At 52.6% G+C, this 20342-nt stretch overlaps 1 protein-coding gene across 2 annotated transcripts in view; it reads right to left on the reverse strand.

The window, feature by feature from the left end:
* The window catches only part of DIP2C (disco interacting protein 2 homolog C), an 840898-nt gene that overhangs the window by 98268 nt on the left and 722288 nt on the right, over positions 1-20342 (reverse strand). For both annotated transcript variants that reach the window (XM_050805453.1, XM_050805454.1), the window contains 8 exons: positions 20011-20121; positions 11915-12038; positions 11439-11548; positions 11164-11266; positions 9203-9267; positions 5022-5115; positions 4504-4623; positions 3169-3283 (listed from right to left, as the gene is read on the reverse strand). In XM_050805453.1, coding sequence (XP_050661410.1) covers positions 3169-3283; positions 4504-4623; positions 5022-5115; positions 9203-9267; positions 11164-11266; positions 11439-11548; positions 11915-12038; positions 20011-20121 — 842 coding nt within the window. The remainder of the gene's footprint in view (positions 1-3168; positions 3284-4503; positions 4624-5021; positions 5116-9202; positions 9268-11163; positions 11267-11438; positions 11549-11914; positions 12039-20010; positions 20122-20342) is intronic.

Below are 20342 nucleotides of genomic sequence, written 5' to 3' on the forward strand. Positions count from 1 at the left end.
AGTGACATTAAGATACTCCACAGCTAGTAGGCTGCGGGCACCCTTGTCAGACCTGGGGCTCTTGAAGGCCCTGGCCCTTGACAGCCTGGAAGATCGACTCATAGCCCTGATGTCCACGCCCGGCCCTGCTGGCACCTGCAGCCCTGGGTGGCTTTCTTGTGAGTGCCTCAGCTTCTGATTTATCTACTCTTTTATGTTTTTTTTTTTTTTTTTTTTTTTTTGCAGAAGAGAATCACTAAGTGACACATATTCCAGAGAGGGCCAAAATTCTACAAATAGTAAGCAAATGCGTATCTGCAATTTTATCTGCATTCTACTGCAGATAATCGTTATCCTTTTTTAATTAAACAGACCGAAAGCCAAACAAGCAACCAGCTGCAACTCAGCATTGGAAGTTCAGTCTCTGCTTCGCTACCAGGAGCAGGGGCTGTCCCTGGAAGATGGTTCACACAGAAGACGCTGTTCCCTGGAAGATGCTTAACACGCAGGACACAAATGCTTAGATCCCAACACAAAGGAAACGCCCATCCTAGAACCCCTTCAAATAGGCATAATCCATCCTCTACAGACCCTTCTCTGCAACAAAACAGGGGAATGTAGCACTTGTTTTTGTTCTTTAAAAAACATAAGGAGTAAGTAAAACGAGAGCACTGTACTGCCTCCCATGCTGGACACGACGACATTTAAGAAGGCATTCATTTTGTTCTCACGCCAGAACCTGCAGGGAAGCCTTGCCAGACCTCACTTAAAGCAGCTTTATAGAACGTACGAAAGCCATTTTTCAGTTAATAACCTGGCCTCTGGCCTCTCCTACGTGGAAAGTTCACCTCAAATCTTAAGACAGAGTACACCGAGTTCACAGTCGCCGGCTCATTTTCCAAAAACACGCATCTGTCCCAACCCTTCTACGGCACACAACGGAGACCCCAGCACAGAGGGAAGTTTCCCTTCTACGGCACACAACGGAGACCCCAGCACAGAGGGAAGTTTCCCTTCTACGGCACACAACGGAGACCCCAGCACAGAGGGAAGTTTCCCTTCTACGGCACACAACGGAGACCCCAGCACAGAGGGAAGTTTCCCTTCTACGGCACACAACGGAGACCCCAGCACAGAGGGAAGTTTTCCTTCTGTTCACACGTGCAGACAACGATGCAGAGAGGGGTGTGTTGGTGGAAATGCAAGTACAAGTGCTCCTTTCATCAAATTTATTCAAAAGTGACTTAAACATCAGGGTAACGAAAGATACAGGTTCTAAGGACCAGCACTGGTTTCTGTCCTAAAGATTTTCACCACTGAGATAGAGTTGCCGCCTAATTCATCTCAGGCAATTAGGGAGTCCAAGTGCAATGGCCAGTTATACAGATTATTCTTTTGTAAAGCATCAGCATTTAACAGTTTCTGCATCATATGCATGATAACGACATAAAAAGACAGTCTTGATGAGACTGAGAATGACGGGCGGCAGGGAGAACCGGCACAGGAACACTCGGGGGGCTGCTGTTTGTTTTCGGGACACTGTCGTTCCTAATTCAACTTGGAATGCTAAAATCGTATCTTTTAATCCCTCTCAGTCCTTCAATTTGTTGAGCCCAATCACGCCAATCAGAAAAGTGGCACACCCGAGAAGAGTGGCACACCCGAGAAGAGTGGCACACCCGAGGAGAGCGGCACACCCGAGGAGAGCGGCACACCCGAGGAGAGAGGCACACCCGAGAAGAGCACTGAAGCCAGCGCCAGGGAGGTAGCTCTGGAGACAGGCTGCTGTAACCCACGGTGGGCCGTGTCCAGAGACCACTCCTCCAGACACTGCGCAGGGTACAGGCTGCAGCCGACCTGATTTATGTGCCCACGTGCACCACCGGGCGAGACAGTGGGAGGGAGACACATCCTGCTCTTGTTATTTCTGTTTGTGTCCCGGTCAATGCCTGCCCTTCCACAGTTTTGCCTATAATAATTTAAAAACCACACACTGCTATGGGAAGCCTGTTGCAAGCAGGCCTCCTGCACTCATCTACACTCCAGAGCTCACCTCACAAGAATGGAATGACCCTCCTCTTCCCCACCATTGGGAGTACTGCTGTGGACACGCTGCCCCAGACCCCCACACCACACCTCCTCCTCTCTCGCCACACCTTCCTCTGGACCAGCCTTGGGTGGGCCGGTGACAGCCGACACAGGAACGCAGCCTCTCTGCAGGAGCCTGTTCTCGGCAGATGCTACAACAGCATATTTAGGCCGTCAGTGGCACCTACGTCAACCAAGTAAAATGAAAACAAAAACCCAAACGCACACATGGCTCCATTTATGTAAAATGCCAAGCGTGTGCATATCACGTGCATAAACACACGTGAGGTTTGGGCTTCACTTCTGGTGAATGACATGGGATTGTCAGAGCAAACTGTACAAGAGGCAACTTTCTGAATTTACCTACTTTAAATTTTACTTTCATTCACTCAAATATGCATCAGGCATCAACTATACACCAGAGACAGACAATGAAAAAATAAATATACCAGTAAATCCCACAGCACATGGAAGTCAGTAGCACTGCAAGAAAAGCAGGCTGATGAAAACGGACTCTATCCCACCCCAGATGAAACCAGAGGAAGGTGTGGCGAGACAGAAGGACGTGTGGCGAGAGAGAAGGACGTGTGGCGAGAGAGAAGGACGTGTGGCGAGAGAGAAGGACGTGTGGCGAGAGAGAAGGACGTGTGGCGAGAGAGGAGGTGTGGTGCGGGGGTCTGGGGCAGTGTGTCCACAGCAATACTCCCAGTGGTGGGGAAGAGGAGGGTCATTCCATTCTTGTTTCCACGTACACGCACGTGGAAATCGGAGTAAATTCCTATCCCACCCCAGATGAAACCAGAGACTGACACACACGAGGAAATCGGAGTAAATTTCTGCCAACTGCAAGAACAGGATATTATGATTCCATGAACCTCTAGACAGTTCCACTTATTAAGGAATTACGGTGAAACTGCAGAGAGTGATACATGTTTTTTAACGAATGAATCTACATAAAAACAGAAATAAACTCATCTTGAAAGGTTAGGTCCCGCTTTCACCCTCACCCTCAGCGTTCACCGTTAGGATTTCCTGATCTCCCTTCGCTGCTGAATCAGGACTGTCTCTAGGTTAGCTACGTAAATCGACAGGACCCAGTACCTCCGGATGGCCACAGTGAGGGCCTCTGGCGAGCTGGCACAAGGACAGATGACCTCCTGTCGAAGGCCTTTACTTTGGAAGACATTGAGAAATGCATCGCAAGATGAAATAGACCCTAGAGTGAAAGAGGGACAATGGTCAGACAGCTGAAGCACTGTGATTGATTACAAAATCCCACCACAGAAAACCGTTCTGAAGGTGGGATTTAGGCACAAGTGGATCTAGGCAGTATGGAAAATTATTTAATACAATTTATTATTTATGTTACACTGAAAGTGGTCATTCTCAAACAGAACTCAAGAATTTAAAGAACTCAACCTCCACATTTATGACCCCTTTTCTGACAGATGAACTTACTTTAGTAACTTTTCTGAGACTTGTTCCACTGTTTTCAGTATGGAAGTTCCAAGACAGGGGTAAATCTAAACCAAATGAAGAAAACTTTCCTCTCTATTAAATGATGAGGTCGAGGCATAATTATCAAGAACATACCTGCTAAACTACGTCCAAATATAGACATACTTTCCTTTATGCAAGATGTATTGTTTTGTAGAGTTATGGGTTAAAACAATTGTTTATTAAATTAGCTCAGGATTTTTGAAATTTTATATTTGAAAACTGTTTATAAAACCTGTTTATGAGTCTGCTTTTGTATATCTGGTATTAAATGAGTTTATGCTGTTTTAACTTACAAACATAAATGTTGCATATTTCATAAATGTGGTCAGAAACCTTTCATTAATTTCACTCGGCTTTTAAGTTTTATATACTTTTCTCACAAAAGCATGCTAGCTAGGTTCTCGTTTCAGTCGGCTGAAATATTTCTCAAGGTGTATTTATAGTATTCTGTGGAGCCACTAATTTACTTCATCTGAGTATTTTTGTTAGAGAATATGATAATGAAATTACATGTAAAATGACAAATTAATTTACTGATCAAGAAATCCACTACAGACCGTAAAGTACGAGCAGTCAAATATTTCCTGAATATTTCCTTATTACCTGCTTAGGGCTTACTTCATTTCACCCTCATGAAAGTTTATGACTTAAGCACCGTTCTACATGCAGGGAAACAGGGTCACCAAAGGAACTTTCTCTACAGAATCAAGACATCCTCTGAATCCCAGGGCTGTGGAGTCTACAAATGTCTGTCCTTATTAAGCCATTGTACCTCCCGGCCAGAGTGAGAGATACGGTTTGGCGATTTTAAGACAACTTCTTTACTAAGATAAGGATTAGAAAAAGAAAAATCAAAGTATAAAGAATGAAACCTGGGGGGAAAAAAAATAAAAAAAGGCTCCACAGCCTGCCTCGTTCCCACGGCTCCTCACTCACAGGGGTTGGCGCCGTCCGCCACGATCAGCATCCGCAGAGAGGAGAGGTTGATGTCTCTCTGGTCTCTGTGGGCCACCAACGCCCAGTGCATATCCCTCGATTTCACACACGCCACTTTCGCTAAAAGAAAAACAGAAATAGGTTGGTACGTGCCACCGTCAGATCGCCCCCTATTGAAAGAGAGAGATCGTCGTGAGTGGCGGGGAAGGGTGAAGAATCACTGTCACCCAGCCCCCGTGAGCCTTGTTTTTTTTTTTTTTTTTTAATACCAATCTCGGCTCACGGCAACCTCCTCCTTTTCCTGGGTTCAAGAGATTCTCCTGCTTCAACCTTCCAAGTAGCTGGGATTATAGGCATGCGCCCCCAGGCCCAGCTAACTTTTGTATTATTAGTAGAAACGGGGTTTCTCCATATTGGCCAGGGTGGTCTGGAACTCCTGACCTCAGGTGATCCACCCTCTTTGGCCTCCTAAAGTGCTGGGATTACAGGAGTGAGTCACCGCGCCCGGCCAGACCCACCTTTGTACTGGCAGACCTTCTGGATCCAGGAGAGAGGGTTCACCTTCATCAGCGAGTACGGGATGCTGATCACATGCATCATGTTCATGACGCTCTGCAATCAACACAGGAACACGCAGGGTGAGCACGGAGGGGCAGCAGAAGAGCAGCTCTCAGCCAGTGGCAGGGACGCTAGGCCGCACGGGGGCAGGGGGAGCCCTCAGAGTGCTGCAGACACCAGGCCGCACAGCCCCTGGAGGCTCCTTAGGGTGGGGCTGGCAGGGACGGCAACTACAGAGGGGCATGGCAGAGGAGCAGCTCAGTGAGTGCCGTGGACACCAGGCCACATGGGGCCCCAGAGGAAGAGGAGAAGAGGAGGAGGAGGAGCCGCTCGCAGGAAGCACCACAGACGCCAGGCTGCATGGGCCCCCAGGGAAGGAGGAGCAGCAGCTCTCAGGGAGCATCACAGACACCAGGCTGCACGGGCCCGGAGGAGGAGGCTGAAACGCGGGCCGGAGGGAAGCTCGCGTTCTGGCTCTGGCCAGGCCTGGCTGCAGCAGACTGAGACCCCTGACAAAAATAAATAGGACACACTGGCTAGTACCTGTACGCGGCTGCATGCTGCTGCACGCTGAGGCTGGGACTCACGCCTGCCTCACGCCACAGCAGTCAGACCAGGCACCACCTGGCGGGCTGTGCAGTCGGCTAGGATCCTTGCAGTCTTGTAGGCTACGGGTTGGGGGCAGACAAGAGGGCACAGACCCCTCCGCAGAGCCACTGGCTCGATTCAGGAAGCTCCAGATGAAAGCGGAAAGATGACGTGCGCCTTCCCTCCTCAGAGCTCCAGCAACCCCCTCCCCACTCTGTGCTGGGGTTTGTGAGGGCATCTTAAAAGCTGCTGCTGTCTGCTCAGAGACCTCGCCTTAGATGCGACAGTGGAGAGACTCACACCCACCAGGGCTGCCGGCCGTACCCCAGAGCACAGAGCAGGCAGGCTGGTACCACCAGCGGGAGACCCTCAGAGAGGCGGCCCCACGACGAGGCCTCAAAAGCAGGGCTGTGCGGACAACGCCACAGCCAGAAACTTGGGGGTTCTAACGACAAGAGTGACTAACAGCAACAGTGACGTAGCGATCTGTTCTTTAGGACCTGATCATTGAATCATGTGTCAAACGTGTAGGTGGAGTGGGTGCTTAAACTTTAGGCCACATAATTCTCACACCAGCCACGTCAAATAGGATTGTCGTTCTCATTCACAGATAGGAAAACTGAGGTTCAGATTTGAGAAGGGACTTAGATGCACGTGTGATATGCCTGAGTCACAAAGCTAAGAAATGAAGGGCTGAGACACAAGCCCAGGTCCTCCAACCCCAAAGCCGGGCTTCCCCACTGCACCAGCACACGACGGTTCTGGGACCACACTGCTCCACCTTATCCCAGGTCCTCCAGTCCCAAAGCCAGGCTCCCCACTGCACCAGCACACAACGGTGCTGGGACCACACTGCTCCATCTCACCACCTAACAGCATCAGACTTGAGAGATGACCCACATGTATCACAAAAGGCAGCCAGGTGGGCTGCTCTGGAGCCACAGATATTTGGTCTAGGAAATGCTTGCCGGCTCCTTTTCATATGACTTCTGGTCCGCCGAGAAACGGCACATCCTGTATTCATATGCCCATCACTCATGTGACAACTACTAGAATTTTCTACCACCAAAAGGTAAGAAGCTTCAGCATAAGAAAATATTCAAAAGAAAAATTAGTGAAAATTACCACATTCGAAACAGATGGGGGGAGCATCTAAGCAGTCACGCTCCACATAGCTTTTAAGTGCCAAGCCTGCCTTAAACAAATAAGGTTTCTTCCCCATAAGAAGTGCCCAAGCCCGGCACTGTCATGCAGGGCACTAGTGATTGTGAGACAATCATTTCCCTGTAACACACACTGATTGCCATCCTCAAAGGCAAATCTGTAAACTACTTTTCCCCACAGAGTAACACAACAGCAGACCCACTGACTCAAGAAATAACAGGAACATGCAGCTAACCAGATGTACAGGACAGTAATCCCCACACCAACCAACCTTTGATGTTACGCTAAGATACTGAATGCCAAAAGTGTGGGAAGGAAGATAAACCTCAATCCATGTGTCCAAGACCCTCAAACCAGTGGCTGCTGAAACAACTGGCTTTGTGGTGCAGTCGTGAACCACGTTAGTGGACAACATCGGTCTTCTAAACAGTAATGATTTTCTCTTCACAGTGTGGGAGGAAGCAGCTTGCCCAAGTGAAACGTATGCACACCTAGGCATTTGTATTCCGACACCCAGCACACTCCTGTGTGGACAGGCTGGGCGGAGGGGGGACTCCTGTGTGGACAGGCTGGGCGGGGGGGGGGGGGGACTCCTGTGTGGACAGGCTGGGTTGGGCGGGGGACTCCTGGGTGGACAGGCTGGGCGGGGGCGGGGGACTCCTGTGTGGACAAGCTGGGTTGGGGGGGGGGACTCCTGTGTGGACAGGCTGGGCGGGGGCGGGGGACTCCTGGGTGGACAAGCTGGGTTGGGGGGGGGACTCCCGGGTGGACAGGCTGGGCGGGGGCGGGGGACTCCTGTGTGGACAGGCTGGGCGGGGGGGGGGGGGACTCCTGGGTGGACAGGCTGGGTTGGGCGGGGGACTCCTGGGTGGACAGGCTGGGCGGGGGACTCCTGTGTGGACAGGCTGGGCGGAGGGGGGACTCCTGTGTGGACAGGCTGGGTTGGGCGGGGGACTCCTGTGTGGACAGGCTGGGTTGGGCGGGGGACTCCTGGGTGGACAGGCTGGGCAGGGGACTCCTGGGTGGACAGGCTGGGCGGGGGCGGGGGACTCCTGGGTGGACAAGCTGGGTTGGGGGGGGGACTCCTGTGTGGACAGGCTGGGCGGGGGGGGGGACTCCTGGGTGGACAGGCTGGGCGGGGGCGGGGGGGGTGGACTCCTGGGTGGACAGGCTGGGCGGCGGGGGCGGGGGACTCCTGGTGGACAGGCTGGGCGGGGGCGGGGGACTCCTGCGTGGACAGGCTGGGCGGGGGCGGGGGCGGGGGACTCCTGCGTGGGACAGGCTGGGCGGGGGCGGGGGACTCCTGCGTGGACAGGCTGGGCGGGGGCGGGGGACTCCTGCGTGGACAGGCTGGGCGGGGGGGGGGGGGTACTCCTGCGTGGACAGGCTGGGCGGGGGCGGGGGACTCCTGCGTGGACAGGCTGGGCGGGGGCGGGGGACTCCTGGGTGGACAGGCTGGGCGGGGGCGGGGGACTCCTGGGTGGACAGGCTGGGCAGGGGACTCCTGGGTGGACAGGCTGGGCGGGGGCGGGGGACTCCTGGGTGGACAAGCTGGGTTGGGGGGGGGACTCCTGTGTGGACAGGCTGGGCGGGGGCGGGGGACTCCTGGGTGGACAGGCTGGGCGGGGGGGGGGACTCCTGCGTGGACAGGCTGGGCGGGGGCGGGGGGGGGACTCCTGCGTGGACAGGCTGGGCGGGGGCGGGGGGGGGACTCCTGGTGGACAGGCTGGGCGGGGGCGGGGGACTCCTGCGTGGACAGGCTGGGCGGGGGGGGGGGGGGGGGGACTCCTGCGTGGACAGGCTGGGCGGGGGGGGGGACTCCTGCGTGGACAGGCTGGGCGGGGGGGGGGGGGGACTCCTGGGTGGACAGGCTGGGCGGGGGCGGGGGGGGGCGGGGGACTCCTGGGTGGACAGGCTGGGCGGGGGCGGGGGGGGGGACTCCTGTGTGGACAGGCTGGGCGGGGGCGGGGGGACTCCTGGTGGACAGGCTGGGCGGGGGCGGGGGGGGGGGGGACTCCTGGGTGGACAGGCTGGGCGGGGGCGGGGGACTCCTGGGTGGACAGGCTGGGCGGGGGGCGGGGGACTCCTGCGTGGACAGGCTGGGCGGGGGCGGGGGACTCCTGCGTGGACAGGCTGGGCGGTGGGGGGGACTCCTGCGTGGACAGGCTGGGCGGGGGGGCGGGGGACTCCTGCGTGGACAGGCTGGGTTGGGGGGGGGGACTCCTGCGTGGACAGGCTGGGCGGTGGGGGGGACTCCTGGGTGGACAGGCTGGGCGGTGGGGGGGACTCCTGGGTGGACAGGCTGGGCGGTGGGGGGGACTCCTGGGTGGACAGGCTGGGCGGGGGGCGACTCCTGTGTGGACAGACGCGGCCCGGGGACCTCACTTACTGTCAGGATGCCATGCCAGAGCCCGACGTCTTTCTTGAAGTCCAGCACGTTCACAATGGTTTCAGCTGCACAAAAGAGGGAGTCAGGAGATTCCTTCTTAGGACAGGACAGCAACAGACCAAAACGCAAAGAAAACCCAACACTGCATCGCAGGAAAGAACAGATCTTGGAAAAATCCCATTTTGCTGCATCTTGGTGGAAATTCTGCAGACCCGTTTGAGTGCTGGTCACCCTGGAGTTTCTAGACAGATATCCTGACACACGAGTGAGCAGCGTCAGCTCTCCAGGCTGCGCCTTAAAACACAGTGTGCCTTCTCTTTTTATATGTTTCCCCCTCCCTGCCTTGTTCTTTAAAAGATTTCTTTTCACTTCCTCACGAGTCTCCCAGGAAAGGAAGCTTTGCAGCTGGAGAGCCCTGTGTGCACAGAGGAGGTGGATTTTTGGCAACACGGGGACCTACGCAGCTCTACTGGAAGTCTCCAAGGTTGGAGTTGCAATAAAACAAGGAGGCACTGGAATTTGGAAGACAGGGAGGGAAATCTATTCGATGACTATGGGGGAGGGCTCTAAAAAGGTGCTAAAAGCTCGTGCTTGATGAGGATTACTATCACAGAGCACCCTGGCCATGAACAGGCCCAGCTTTCTCTGGAAGTCACCTGGCCCCCCAAGGTCAGTAGCTGCCTGCACATGACTCAGTCTCCCCGTCTAAAGGCTGAAGTGTGGAGGGTAACAGACAGAGGGGCTTTCACAACACGCGGCCCAAGGAGACAACCCAAGTTCCTTTTGGAAAAAGTGAAGCAAGGAGGGAATGTATCTATTCCCTCCCCAAGAGTGACCGCCCTGGACCTTGGAGGTGTTATCAGGGCAAGGAGCAGGGGGCAATGCACCCCCAGGTGTGGAAAGTCCACGGCTAAACATCAGAACACCCGCGAGACACGTGCGTTGTTTTTAAAAGGGAGATGATGAGGATGGGGAGAGAATAAAAATAGTAGAAAGAGAAAAGTGTTTCATTCCACAGCGGAGTGGCAGATGCCACTGCGGCTTTGTCAGGTTCCAGAAAGAGATGCCAGGCAGGGTGCACACTGCAGCTGTCCTGTCAGGGGGTCTCAGGGGGTCTCTGCAGGGGGTCTCAAGGGGCCTCAGGGCATCCCAAGGGCTCTCGAGGTCATGGGGGTTCTCTGGGGGTTCTGAAGGGGTCTCAAAGGGCCTCAGGGCATATCACTGTGTCTCAGAACATCTCAGGAGGCTTCAGGGGATCTCAGTAGGACTCAGGGCACCCATGCGGGAGTCTCTGGGGGTCCCCGGGATCTGCTTGCACCCTCCCCTCTCTGTGCCATTTCAGCGCGGTTGCCACGGTTCCCTCCACTCACTTCCCCTCTTTGCCTCCCATACCGGCCCACCCGCGGGAAGGAAAACACGTAACCACCACCAATTCTTCACCGCAGCAGCAGAGACCTGCAGAGACTGACTCAACCGGGAGGGCGGGTGGACACACGGGTGTTTTCCTTACAACTAAAGATATGCTCATGTGCACCCGGGATGAAGCTCCATATGGCGTTCACGGCGTCTCCCCAAATCCACATGCTGAAGCCCCGGGCCCCAGCGTGGCTGTGTGTGGAGAGCGTGCCTTTCAGGAGGTCATTCGCGTTCAGTGGGGTCGTCGGGATGGGCGCCTAACCGCACATCTTACACCTCCCATGAGAAGCCAAGAAGAGACCCCCACTGGGAACTGCCCAAGGGCACGCTGACCTCAGACCTCCGCGCTGCGCAGACATAAATGTCTGTGGTATTTTGCTACGGCAGGCTGAGCTGATATCCTAATTCAGCAATAAGTGAACGTCAGCGGAGCTGGGCACAAACGTCACACTATTTCTACAGCTCCTCGTGGGAAGGACGTGGCCTTCGTGTCAGGTGTCCCGGTTAGAACCAGGGTCCCAAGGAGTCGGGGTCTGGCACCCCACCTTCCGTATAGCCGCACGCCTGCGTCAGGGCCTGGCAGTGTGTCAGCAGCGCGGTCCTCGTCACCGTCACACCCAGCACGCTGCCGTCCTTACACGTCTTGTACTGAAACGAGACAGAAAGCACGAGGGAGGTGGGGCTGGGAAGTCACGGCAGCTTTTCTGGTTACTTGAGGTCTCCGAGTTCCTGAATTTTGGCGCTCGAGTAACCATCGGAAAGACACATTAATTCCCAAGGCCACACTCAGGGCCAGTGGAGGAGGCCGAGGCTGACTCACCTCAATATACGCAGTGTCGTTATTGGCGTCTTTAATGTGTGGGAACCAGTCTCGGGGCGGTTTGGAGAGATGTTTCGACTCTGTGACAAACCACAGCAGCTTTGGCCAACCTTGGAAATAAACGACAAGTTCCTTTTAAATGTTACTCAGAAAGTAGGCCTGCAGAATTTCTCTCCATTCATGTGCTACCCTTTCAAACACATCAACTAGATTGAATCTCTGGTGTTTCCAGATTTCATGAGATCTAAGACATGAACAGAAGAGCACCCAAGCCTCCACCATGCATTACCTTCATGTCACCCCACGGGCCGGCAACCTGGCTGCGTCATCGGGGACGTGAACACATGAAAAGTTGTGGGTCCACAACTGACGTTTCATTCCACAGAGGATTGAAACCGAGGCGGGGTGACGTATTCCCGCACCCGTCTTCTGACAAAGGATGTGGGCATGCGAGCTCTCGGAGCCTCGGTGCATACCTTTAAACTGTGGGATCTCTCCTGTTGGGCTTTTTGGAAGTCCTTTATGGCAGGCGTCACTAGTCAAGGCTACGGTAACACCACAGCTTCCAAGCAAGAAACCTATTTGCTGGCTCCCTGCGTCCTGAGAGGGCAACAGAGAGAGAGGGGTTAAGAATCCATGACCCGCCCTGCTCCGCCCGGCCTTCGGCCCTCCCTCCAGGGTTCGCATGGACCCTGGAGTCTGCAGAACGGGGATCCAACCCCAGCCCTGCTGCTTGGCATCTGTGGGACCCCGAACAGGTGAGCTGGCATTGCCTCAGTGTCCTCACGGGTAAAACAGGGACAGAAAGAACGGCGTCTCCCAGGTTTGTTGAGGATAAATTGGAAGAGCGTATGGAAAGTGCTCAGTGCAGGGCTGGTGCTCAGCGGGTCACATTAAGAGGCTGCTGTTACAGTTCCCTCCGATTCCATAAGACTCTGATCATAGGACACAATTACTGTAGGGAACAGACAGGGTCTGAAAAAACACTTCTAACACACTAACACCAAGTGCCTGATCTTTGAAACATTCAAAGACCAAAGGCACAGAAGGCACACCTGGCATGGGTGCCAGGCAGGGAACCTCAGCCAAAGGAAGGAAGACCTGGGTCACCTTCTCCTCACCCTGAACAGCTTGGTCTCAGCGAAATAATTGAAGCTTGCTGAAACGGGCCACTGCTGTGCAGCCTCACCGGAGACACCAGGTACAGGCGGCTCCAGGCTGCCAGCTCTGGTTTGGAAGGTCAGACCTGAGCAGACCACGCCAGTCCTCACTCCTGTCCATCTGCCCAAAGGCAGCCAAGGCACTCACGTCACTCTCTCTACGCCTGCCAGCTGTGCCAGCTGTGTGGGTTTTCCATTATTTCATTCATAAAATAAACTGAAAGCTCCAAAACAGCCAGGGTTCCAGGAACTAAAAATACCACATTGTAGTGAGCAAGTCACCGTCTTCACTCCCCAGATGGCTCAGCGTGGACGCCCCCCTCCCCCGCATGGACCCTACACGGCCCGGTTGCTGTCGGTGATCAGAGGCCTGGCTGTGGATCTTCCCACCTGTTTCCCTGAAAACGGGAGAACATGAGCTGAAGAGTGATGCTTTCACCTGGGTGAATCAGGCAGCATCAAAATTTCAAAGCTGTAGTCTCTTGAGTGTCTAGTACTTTTCTTACTGTAGATTTAAACCTGCAGTGAAAACGCCTCTCTGGAATTTTCACGGCGCAACAGCCGAACGGGCCAACTAGCACACGCAACAGCCGAACGGGCCAACTAGCACACGCAACAGCCGAACGGGCCAACTAGCACACGTAATGTAGCTCCCTGAGGAATTTTCATGGAGCAACAGCCGAACGGGCCAACTAGCACACGCAACGTAGCTCCCCAAGGTCTGGTAGTCGGGAGCTCGGCGGACAGACAGAACCCGCCTCGGGGACGTCTTGTGGTGCTTTTCCCACACGCGGTGCTTGCTCAAGGAAAGCCCTAATCAGTTACTTTAATGTGAATGTAAACATGACATTAGCAAACGTCCCAACTCTGCAGAGGTAAGGGACAGAGGTGGGGCGACATTAGCTTCCACAGCAGGAAGGCAGCTCCGCGGAGCCAGAAAGTGCCGGGCCGAGGCAGGAGCACATGCGTGACGGTCACAAGACGGAGGAACGGCTGAGGCCAGTCACTCATGGCTATGGGTGGAACGCTGACCTCAGGCCAGGAGCCAAACTTTCCCTAAACCCTGCCCTGGTAATGTCTGCCCATGATTTAATATCCCAAATGATAAAATCATACACATAACAAGACTCCCTAAGAAATAAGAGACTGAAAACCACATGAGCGGCAGGCCTGGGAGGATGCGGCTACGGTTCAGCCGAGGTGAAGCTGGGCCTGCTGCTCCTCAGCACGTGTAGAGCGCCCCCGCTGCCCCATCAGACGCCAGCCCTCAGCACAGCTCTGCTCAGCCCCGGCCAGTGCACTCAGAACAGCACTTACCATGTCTCACCCTACACACCTGTGTGGGAGGAAACCCGTGCAGCCTTCAACACACAGACGTGCCCACATACACATGCACACACACACGGATGCGCAGTCACACTCACATACATGTGCCCATGCATACACACGTGCCCAGTGTCCCCACTCTCACATGTGCCCATGCATACACACGTGCCCACACTCAACACTCACACACATGTGCCCACACACACACGCATACACACTCAACAAAGAAAGGGATCGGACAGGTGGACCCCACACACAGCACCGGAAGCAAAGGGCTGCAGGTCCTCGGTGGGCCTCACGGCCTCCGCAGGTGACCCACGGATGGGACCTGGCTGCGCCTGGACTAGTGGCTTTCTTGACTCACAGGCCTTAGTTCTCTGTCCTTGGAAAGGTGATGTCGGCCTCATGTGGCTGGATCTGAGGCCAACTCCGGGAAACAGGTGCTACATCTCAGGAAAGTGTGAATAAAAATAATCCTCCCGGGGCAGAGCTTGCAGTGAGCAGAGATTACGCCACTGCACTCCAGCCTGGGTGACAGGGCAATACTCCGTCTCAGGAAAAAAAAAAAAAAAAAAGAATCCTCCCAAGATGTGTTCAGAAAACTGGGTTCTCATTAGGGCCTTTATTCGAAGATACTTCTAATGGCTGTAGGACTGGCAGATGGAAGAAATATTAGGGTTCACATACTTATCACTACACAAATATGCTCATCTGACCCCACTTTGACTTGCACCATAGCCAACAGATTCTTTCAGTTAAAAATAAGAAAAGTTCTCTAAGACCAACAAACTGCTACATTCTAAAGGCACACTTCTCAAAGGATGACACCCAAATGGCCAATAGGTCCATGAAAAGGTGCTCAACATCACTAATCATCAGGGAAATGCAAATTAACCACAGGGAAGCCAGGCAAGATGGCTCAACACTTGTAATCCCAGCACTTTGGTTGGCCATGGCGGGCAGATCACTTGAGGTCAGGAGTTCAAGACCAGCCTGGCCAGCATGGCTAAACCCCATCTCTAGTAAAAATACAAAAATTAGCCGGGTGTCATGGTGCGCACCTATAATCCCAGCTACTCAGGAGGCTGAGGCAGGAGAATAGCTTGAACCCAGGAGGTGGAGGTTGCAGTGAGCAGAGATCATATCACTGCACTCCAGCCTGGGTGACAGAGCAAGACTGTTTAAAAAAAAAAGAAAAACAAAACAAAAAAAGCCACAAGAAGACATCACCTCACATTGCTTGCATTGGTTACAATGGCATTTATCAAAAAGAGGAAAAATACCTGTTGATGAGGATGCAGAGAAAAGAAAACCCTTGCATGCTATTGGTGGTAATGCAAATTAGCCCAGCCATTATGGAAAACAGTATGGAGATTTCTCAAAAACCTAAAAATAGAGCTACCATATGATCCAGTAATCTTGCTACTGGGTATTTGGCCAAAGGAACTGAAACTGATCAGGAATCCAGGAGATTATCTGCATGCCTACCTTCACTGGAGTGTTATCCACAAGCGCCAAGACAACGAATCGACCTCAGTGCCCAAAGACCCACGAATGGATGCAGAGCAGGCCGACCCAGCACATTGGGTGCTATTCAGCCTTCAGAGAGGAGGCAAGCCGGCCGTGTGCTGAACCGGAAGGACATTACACCACATAGTGGGCGCTATTCAGCCTTCGGTGAGGAGGGAAGCCTGCCACCTGCTGAACCGCAAGGACATTACACCACATAGTGGGCGCTATTCAGCCTTCGGTGAGGAGGGAAGCCTGCCACCTGCTGAACCGGAAGGACATTACACCACATAGTGGGCGCTATTCAGCCTTCAGAGAGGAGGCAAGCCAGCCCGTGTGCTGAACCGGAAGGACATTACACCACATAGTGGGCGCTATTCAGCCTTGGGTGAGGAGGGAAGCCTGCCACCTGCTGAACCGGAAGGACATTACACCACATAGTGGGCGCTATTCTGCCTTCGGTGAGGAGGGAAGCCGGCCATATGCTGAACCGGAAGGACATTACGCTGCTGGAAATAAGCCAGGCACAGAAAGGCCAAGGCCACATGAGCTCATTTACATGTGGCATTTAGTAGTGAAGGGAATGGTGACAACGAGGGCCAGAGAGGGAGGAGATTGGGGGGGGAGGGAGGAGATTAGGGGGGAGGGAGGAGATACAGGGGTTGGGAGGAGATGGGGAGATGTTAGTCAGAAGAGACAAAGCTTCAGATTGGAGGAAGATGTTTTGAGATCTATTGCAGAGCAGGGTAACTAGTCAATAAAAATGTTACCTACATTTCAAAATAACCAAGAGTAAATTCCAAATGTCTCCATAAAAAATGAGAGGTAAGCAAGGTGACAGATATGTTAATCAGTTTGATAAACATTCCATGTTGTATGCATATATCAAAACACCACACTCTACCCCATAAATGTATATAACTTGTCAGTTAAAATAGTGTTTAAAGTCAAGTCACGGTGTCTTTAGAACTCAAAGGCTTGGCCTCAGGGGAAGGCCTCTGTCCTTCACCTGTGAAATCACTTGTGGTTTCCCTAGAATTCTATCCCATGACCACTGGTTTGCACAGTAAAGGTTTCTAATGCCCTGTTAAGGTCTGTGCATTCTCCACAGCTTTGGCCTCAGAGGAGGGTCTCTGTCCTTCACCTGTGAAACCACTTGTGGTTTCCCCAGAATTCTATCCCATGACCACTGGATTGCACAGTAAAGATTTCTAAATGCCTTGTTAAGGTCTATGCATTCTCCACAGCTTTCTGCATAGCCTGAGGCATCTGTAGGCAAAGTCACCTCAGGGTTATATTGGCATAGAGTGGGCAAGGCGGGAATGTCAGCCCTTTCTTCTGAGAGGAGTTTTCGTGCTCATGGTGCTTGGTGACAAAACCGCAGCCACAGAGGGCCCCTCCCCTATGTCCTGGAGGTGAGTGAGGGACAGGCAGGGGCTCTTTCCTGTGCCTGCGACCTCATCACCTGCACAGGTTACAGTCACTGATACCTAAGTTCCCAGGGACCTCCGAGCGTGAAAAGTCCTGGCCTCCTGAGATGTCCCCACACTGTTCTCCTGCTGTGCTCCATGCCCTCTGACCACAGAGTCCCCCCGAGATGCCCCTCGTCCCCATGCGGACCTGCCCTATCTACAGTGAACCTGCAGCCTCTACTCGGGTGCAAGGGGCTCTCAGCCGAGGGGCACTGTCGGTCCTCCTGTGGGGGAGGAAAGCTCCTCTTTCTCCATCATCACTGCCACACCTTCCCAACCACGTGGCCTTGGAAAGATTTCTGGTCTGTTCAAAATGGACGGTTTATGTCTTTACCACCATTCAAAGGTACTTAACTTCATTATTTCAAAGCATCTTAAACATGTGTTACACTGAAACATTTCATGGCTGAAATTAACGCCACCTTGGTATTTGGAGCTATGCCTAGGATTTCAGATAATAGGATGGCATTTCTGCCAACCTGAGGGCAGCACTGGAACCTGCTCAGGAAAACCAACCCCTCACAAACACAAATCATTTTTCTCTGCAAACCAGCCTGGATTGGAGAACACCAGGCTATAACACTTAACATGGACAAATACAAATTGTTCAAGTGAAGAAAAGAATAAATTGTTACGAATAACAATGATAAATGTTTTGTGTCTGGTTATTGAACCATCACCATATGCTGATGCCTACAGGTTCCCGCAAATCATCATTTCACTGTTGCTTAGAGACCTCAGACCATGTCCAGAGAGCCCCTAACCACTGACATGAACATCAGCTGAAGGTGAGCCTCGTCAACTCCTCACTAGATCCCAGGACTGGGTTAACTACAGTACTGAGGCTGTCATGTAAGCATGACTGGAGTCCTCCAGTCCTTCCACTTTTCTCATGTGTCGTGAAGACCACGGGAACCAGGGGGATGAGAAAGCACCTCACGGGAAGTCTGACCTGTCTGATGCACATGTGGAGTGCTGGCTGCAAATCTGGGGGAAACTGGCTGCAAATCTGGGGGCAGGGGAACTGGCATTCTCCCATGGCAGCTACCACAGACTCCTCTGCCTCTGCCAGACACGCGCATACTCGGGAGGCCAAGCATGAACTTCCTGGCTTTATACATAGGAAATGAAAATAGCAATCATCTTTCCTGTTTCCAAAAGGAACCCCGTTCCCATTCCAAGGGGCAGTTTGAAATGCAACCGTATAACTGGCATAGACTCTGAAGAGATACCCATGTGTGTTCTAAGAGGTGGCAGACGGTTTTCTTAAATATTGAGTCAACAAACTTTAATGTTGGAATAGCCACAAAGACAGCTGGAAGTTTCTTTGGGAACTCTTAGCCTGGGCTACCTATGATTGTTGCCTTTTAGAGTTAGAAGAGTCACCCACACAGTGCATGCATTAAAGATGTGCTAAAGGGGCCAGGTGCAGTGGCTCATGCCTGTAATTCCCACCCTGTGGGAAGCCGAGGCAGGCAGATCACCTGAGGTCAGGAGTTTGAGAGCAGCCTGACCAACACAACAAAATCTCGTCTCTACTAAAAATAAGAAAATTAGCTGGGTGTGGTGGCACATGCCTGTAATCCCAGCTACTCAGGAGGCTGAGGTAGGAGAATCGCTTGAAGCCGGGAGGCAGAGGTTGCAGTGAACTGAAATCACGCCACTGCATTCCAGCCTGGGAGACAGAGCAACTCCATCTCCAAAAAAAAAAAAAAAAAAATTGCTAAAAGGAGCTGATGGTTTAAGGGCAGTGTGCATGGGCACATCACAGGTTTACGCAGCATAAGCCAAAACTAAAATTCTAAGCCCCTCAGCCAACTGAAGAGACCCCTTCCCTCAGCCAAGGACATTCCAAAGTTAACCTGAAAAAGCAGTTCAGCTGTGATGGGAAGGAGGGTCAGAAGCGCCTCCTTACACCCTCATCCTCTGGTTAAATTCAGGCACAGCTGACCAGCAACGGCATTAAAAGACAGAACTCCAGACCGACAAAGCTGACGCTCTGTAGCAATAAGATACCAACATGACAAACAGCAGGCCCTGAAAGAAATCAAAGTATTTTACCTCAAAATATATTTGACATAGTTGGGAATAGCCTATAAAGCTCTTTCTTGTGGAGAAAATCTACATTCTGTAGAGAATCTCCTTCCCTTTCCAGGGCCTTTTCCTGATCCAGGGAGAATTAACTAAGACTCTGGCACCTTTTTAAGTCTGATAAGAACCATTTACATCTATTCTCTCTGAAGCCTGCTGCCTGGAGGCTTCCTCCACATAATGAAAACCTTGGTCTCTACAACCCCGAACCCTAAGACACTGGCTTCTATTGATTCCAGGGCTTTAGATAACCTCTTTCAACCAACTGCCAATCAGAAAATCTTAGAATCCACCTGTGACCTAGAAGGCCCCCAACTGCTGCCTCAAGCTGTCGGGCCTTCCTAGACCAAATGAACATACGTCTTATGTGTATTGCTTAATGTCTCATGTCTCCTGAAAATGTGTGAACCCAAAAGCTACAGCCAGACCACCCTGGGCACACGGTCTCAGGACCTCCTAAGGCTGGGTCTTGGCCATGTCCTTAACTTTGGCAAAATAAAATTCTAAATTGAAACCTGTTTCAAATACTTTTTGATTGACAATGCACATTAATTTCTTTACATCAGACTAAACAATAATTACAATAGCAAGTTTAGCGGTTTATTTTCCTTATAGAATAAGACCTGACAAATCACAGGTCAACCTTGGACTGGATGTCAAAACACCTGAACAAAAGCAGCATCCACCACCCTTCAAAAAATAATAAATTTCAAAAAACTATCATTTACCCCAATTCTACTGCACATGACACCAAGGAACAAGATTCTCAAACACCCTTGCTTTACTGACCAAGAGGCTGCTGCTCCGTGTTTGACGCCAAAGCAAGCTGTGCTCCACCCTCCGGGACACCCATCCCAGGCTGCAGGGCCCACCAGCGACCACGCCCCCTATTGAGGTAACCGAAGGAAATCCAAGGTCCCAGAAACAGCGAGGAGACCCTCACCCAGCTGGGAGACAGCCACCATGAAAGCCATCTCACTCAGCAAGAGACCGAGCAAAGGGCGCGTTCCTTACCTTCCTCGTGAGCGGCACCTCGATGGGCACGGGGACCACCTCGGCCAGCAAGCAACCGTAGAAAGCTGCCATGAAGGCGGCCGGATCGTTGTTGGGGAACACCAGTGCCACCTGTGGGACAGGCCAGAGCAGGTCAGCGTTAACGTGGGGTCCTGGCTTCCTAAGACTCCACAGAAGAGCTTGGTTCTGGGTGAGGGCATGCTTCAGTGAGAACCAGGTCCCACGTAAAATGCATTTCAGTAAGCTGTGTTTTAATAAGCATCACGCACCTGGCCTTGAATTCATGTAGAAGACAAACGTGTGAAGTCATCTGTCATACCATCACCAGAGTA

This window comes from Macaca thibetana, chromosome 9 (genome assembly GCF_024542745.1).
Source record: "Macaca thibetana thibetana isolate TM-01 chromosome 9, ASM2454274v1, whole genome shotgun sequence".
NCBI classification, from domain to species: domain Eukaryota; kingdom Metazoa; phylum Chordata; class Mammalia; order Primates; family Cercopithecidae; genus Macaca; species Macaca thibetana.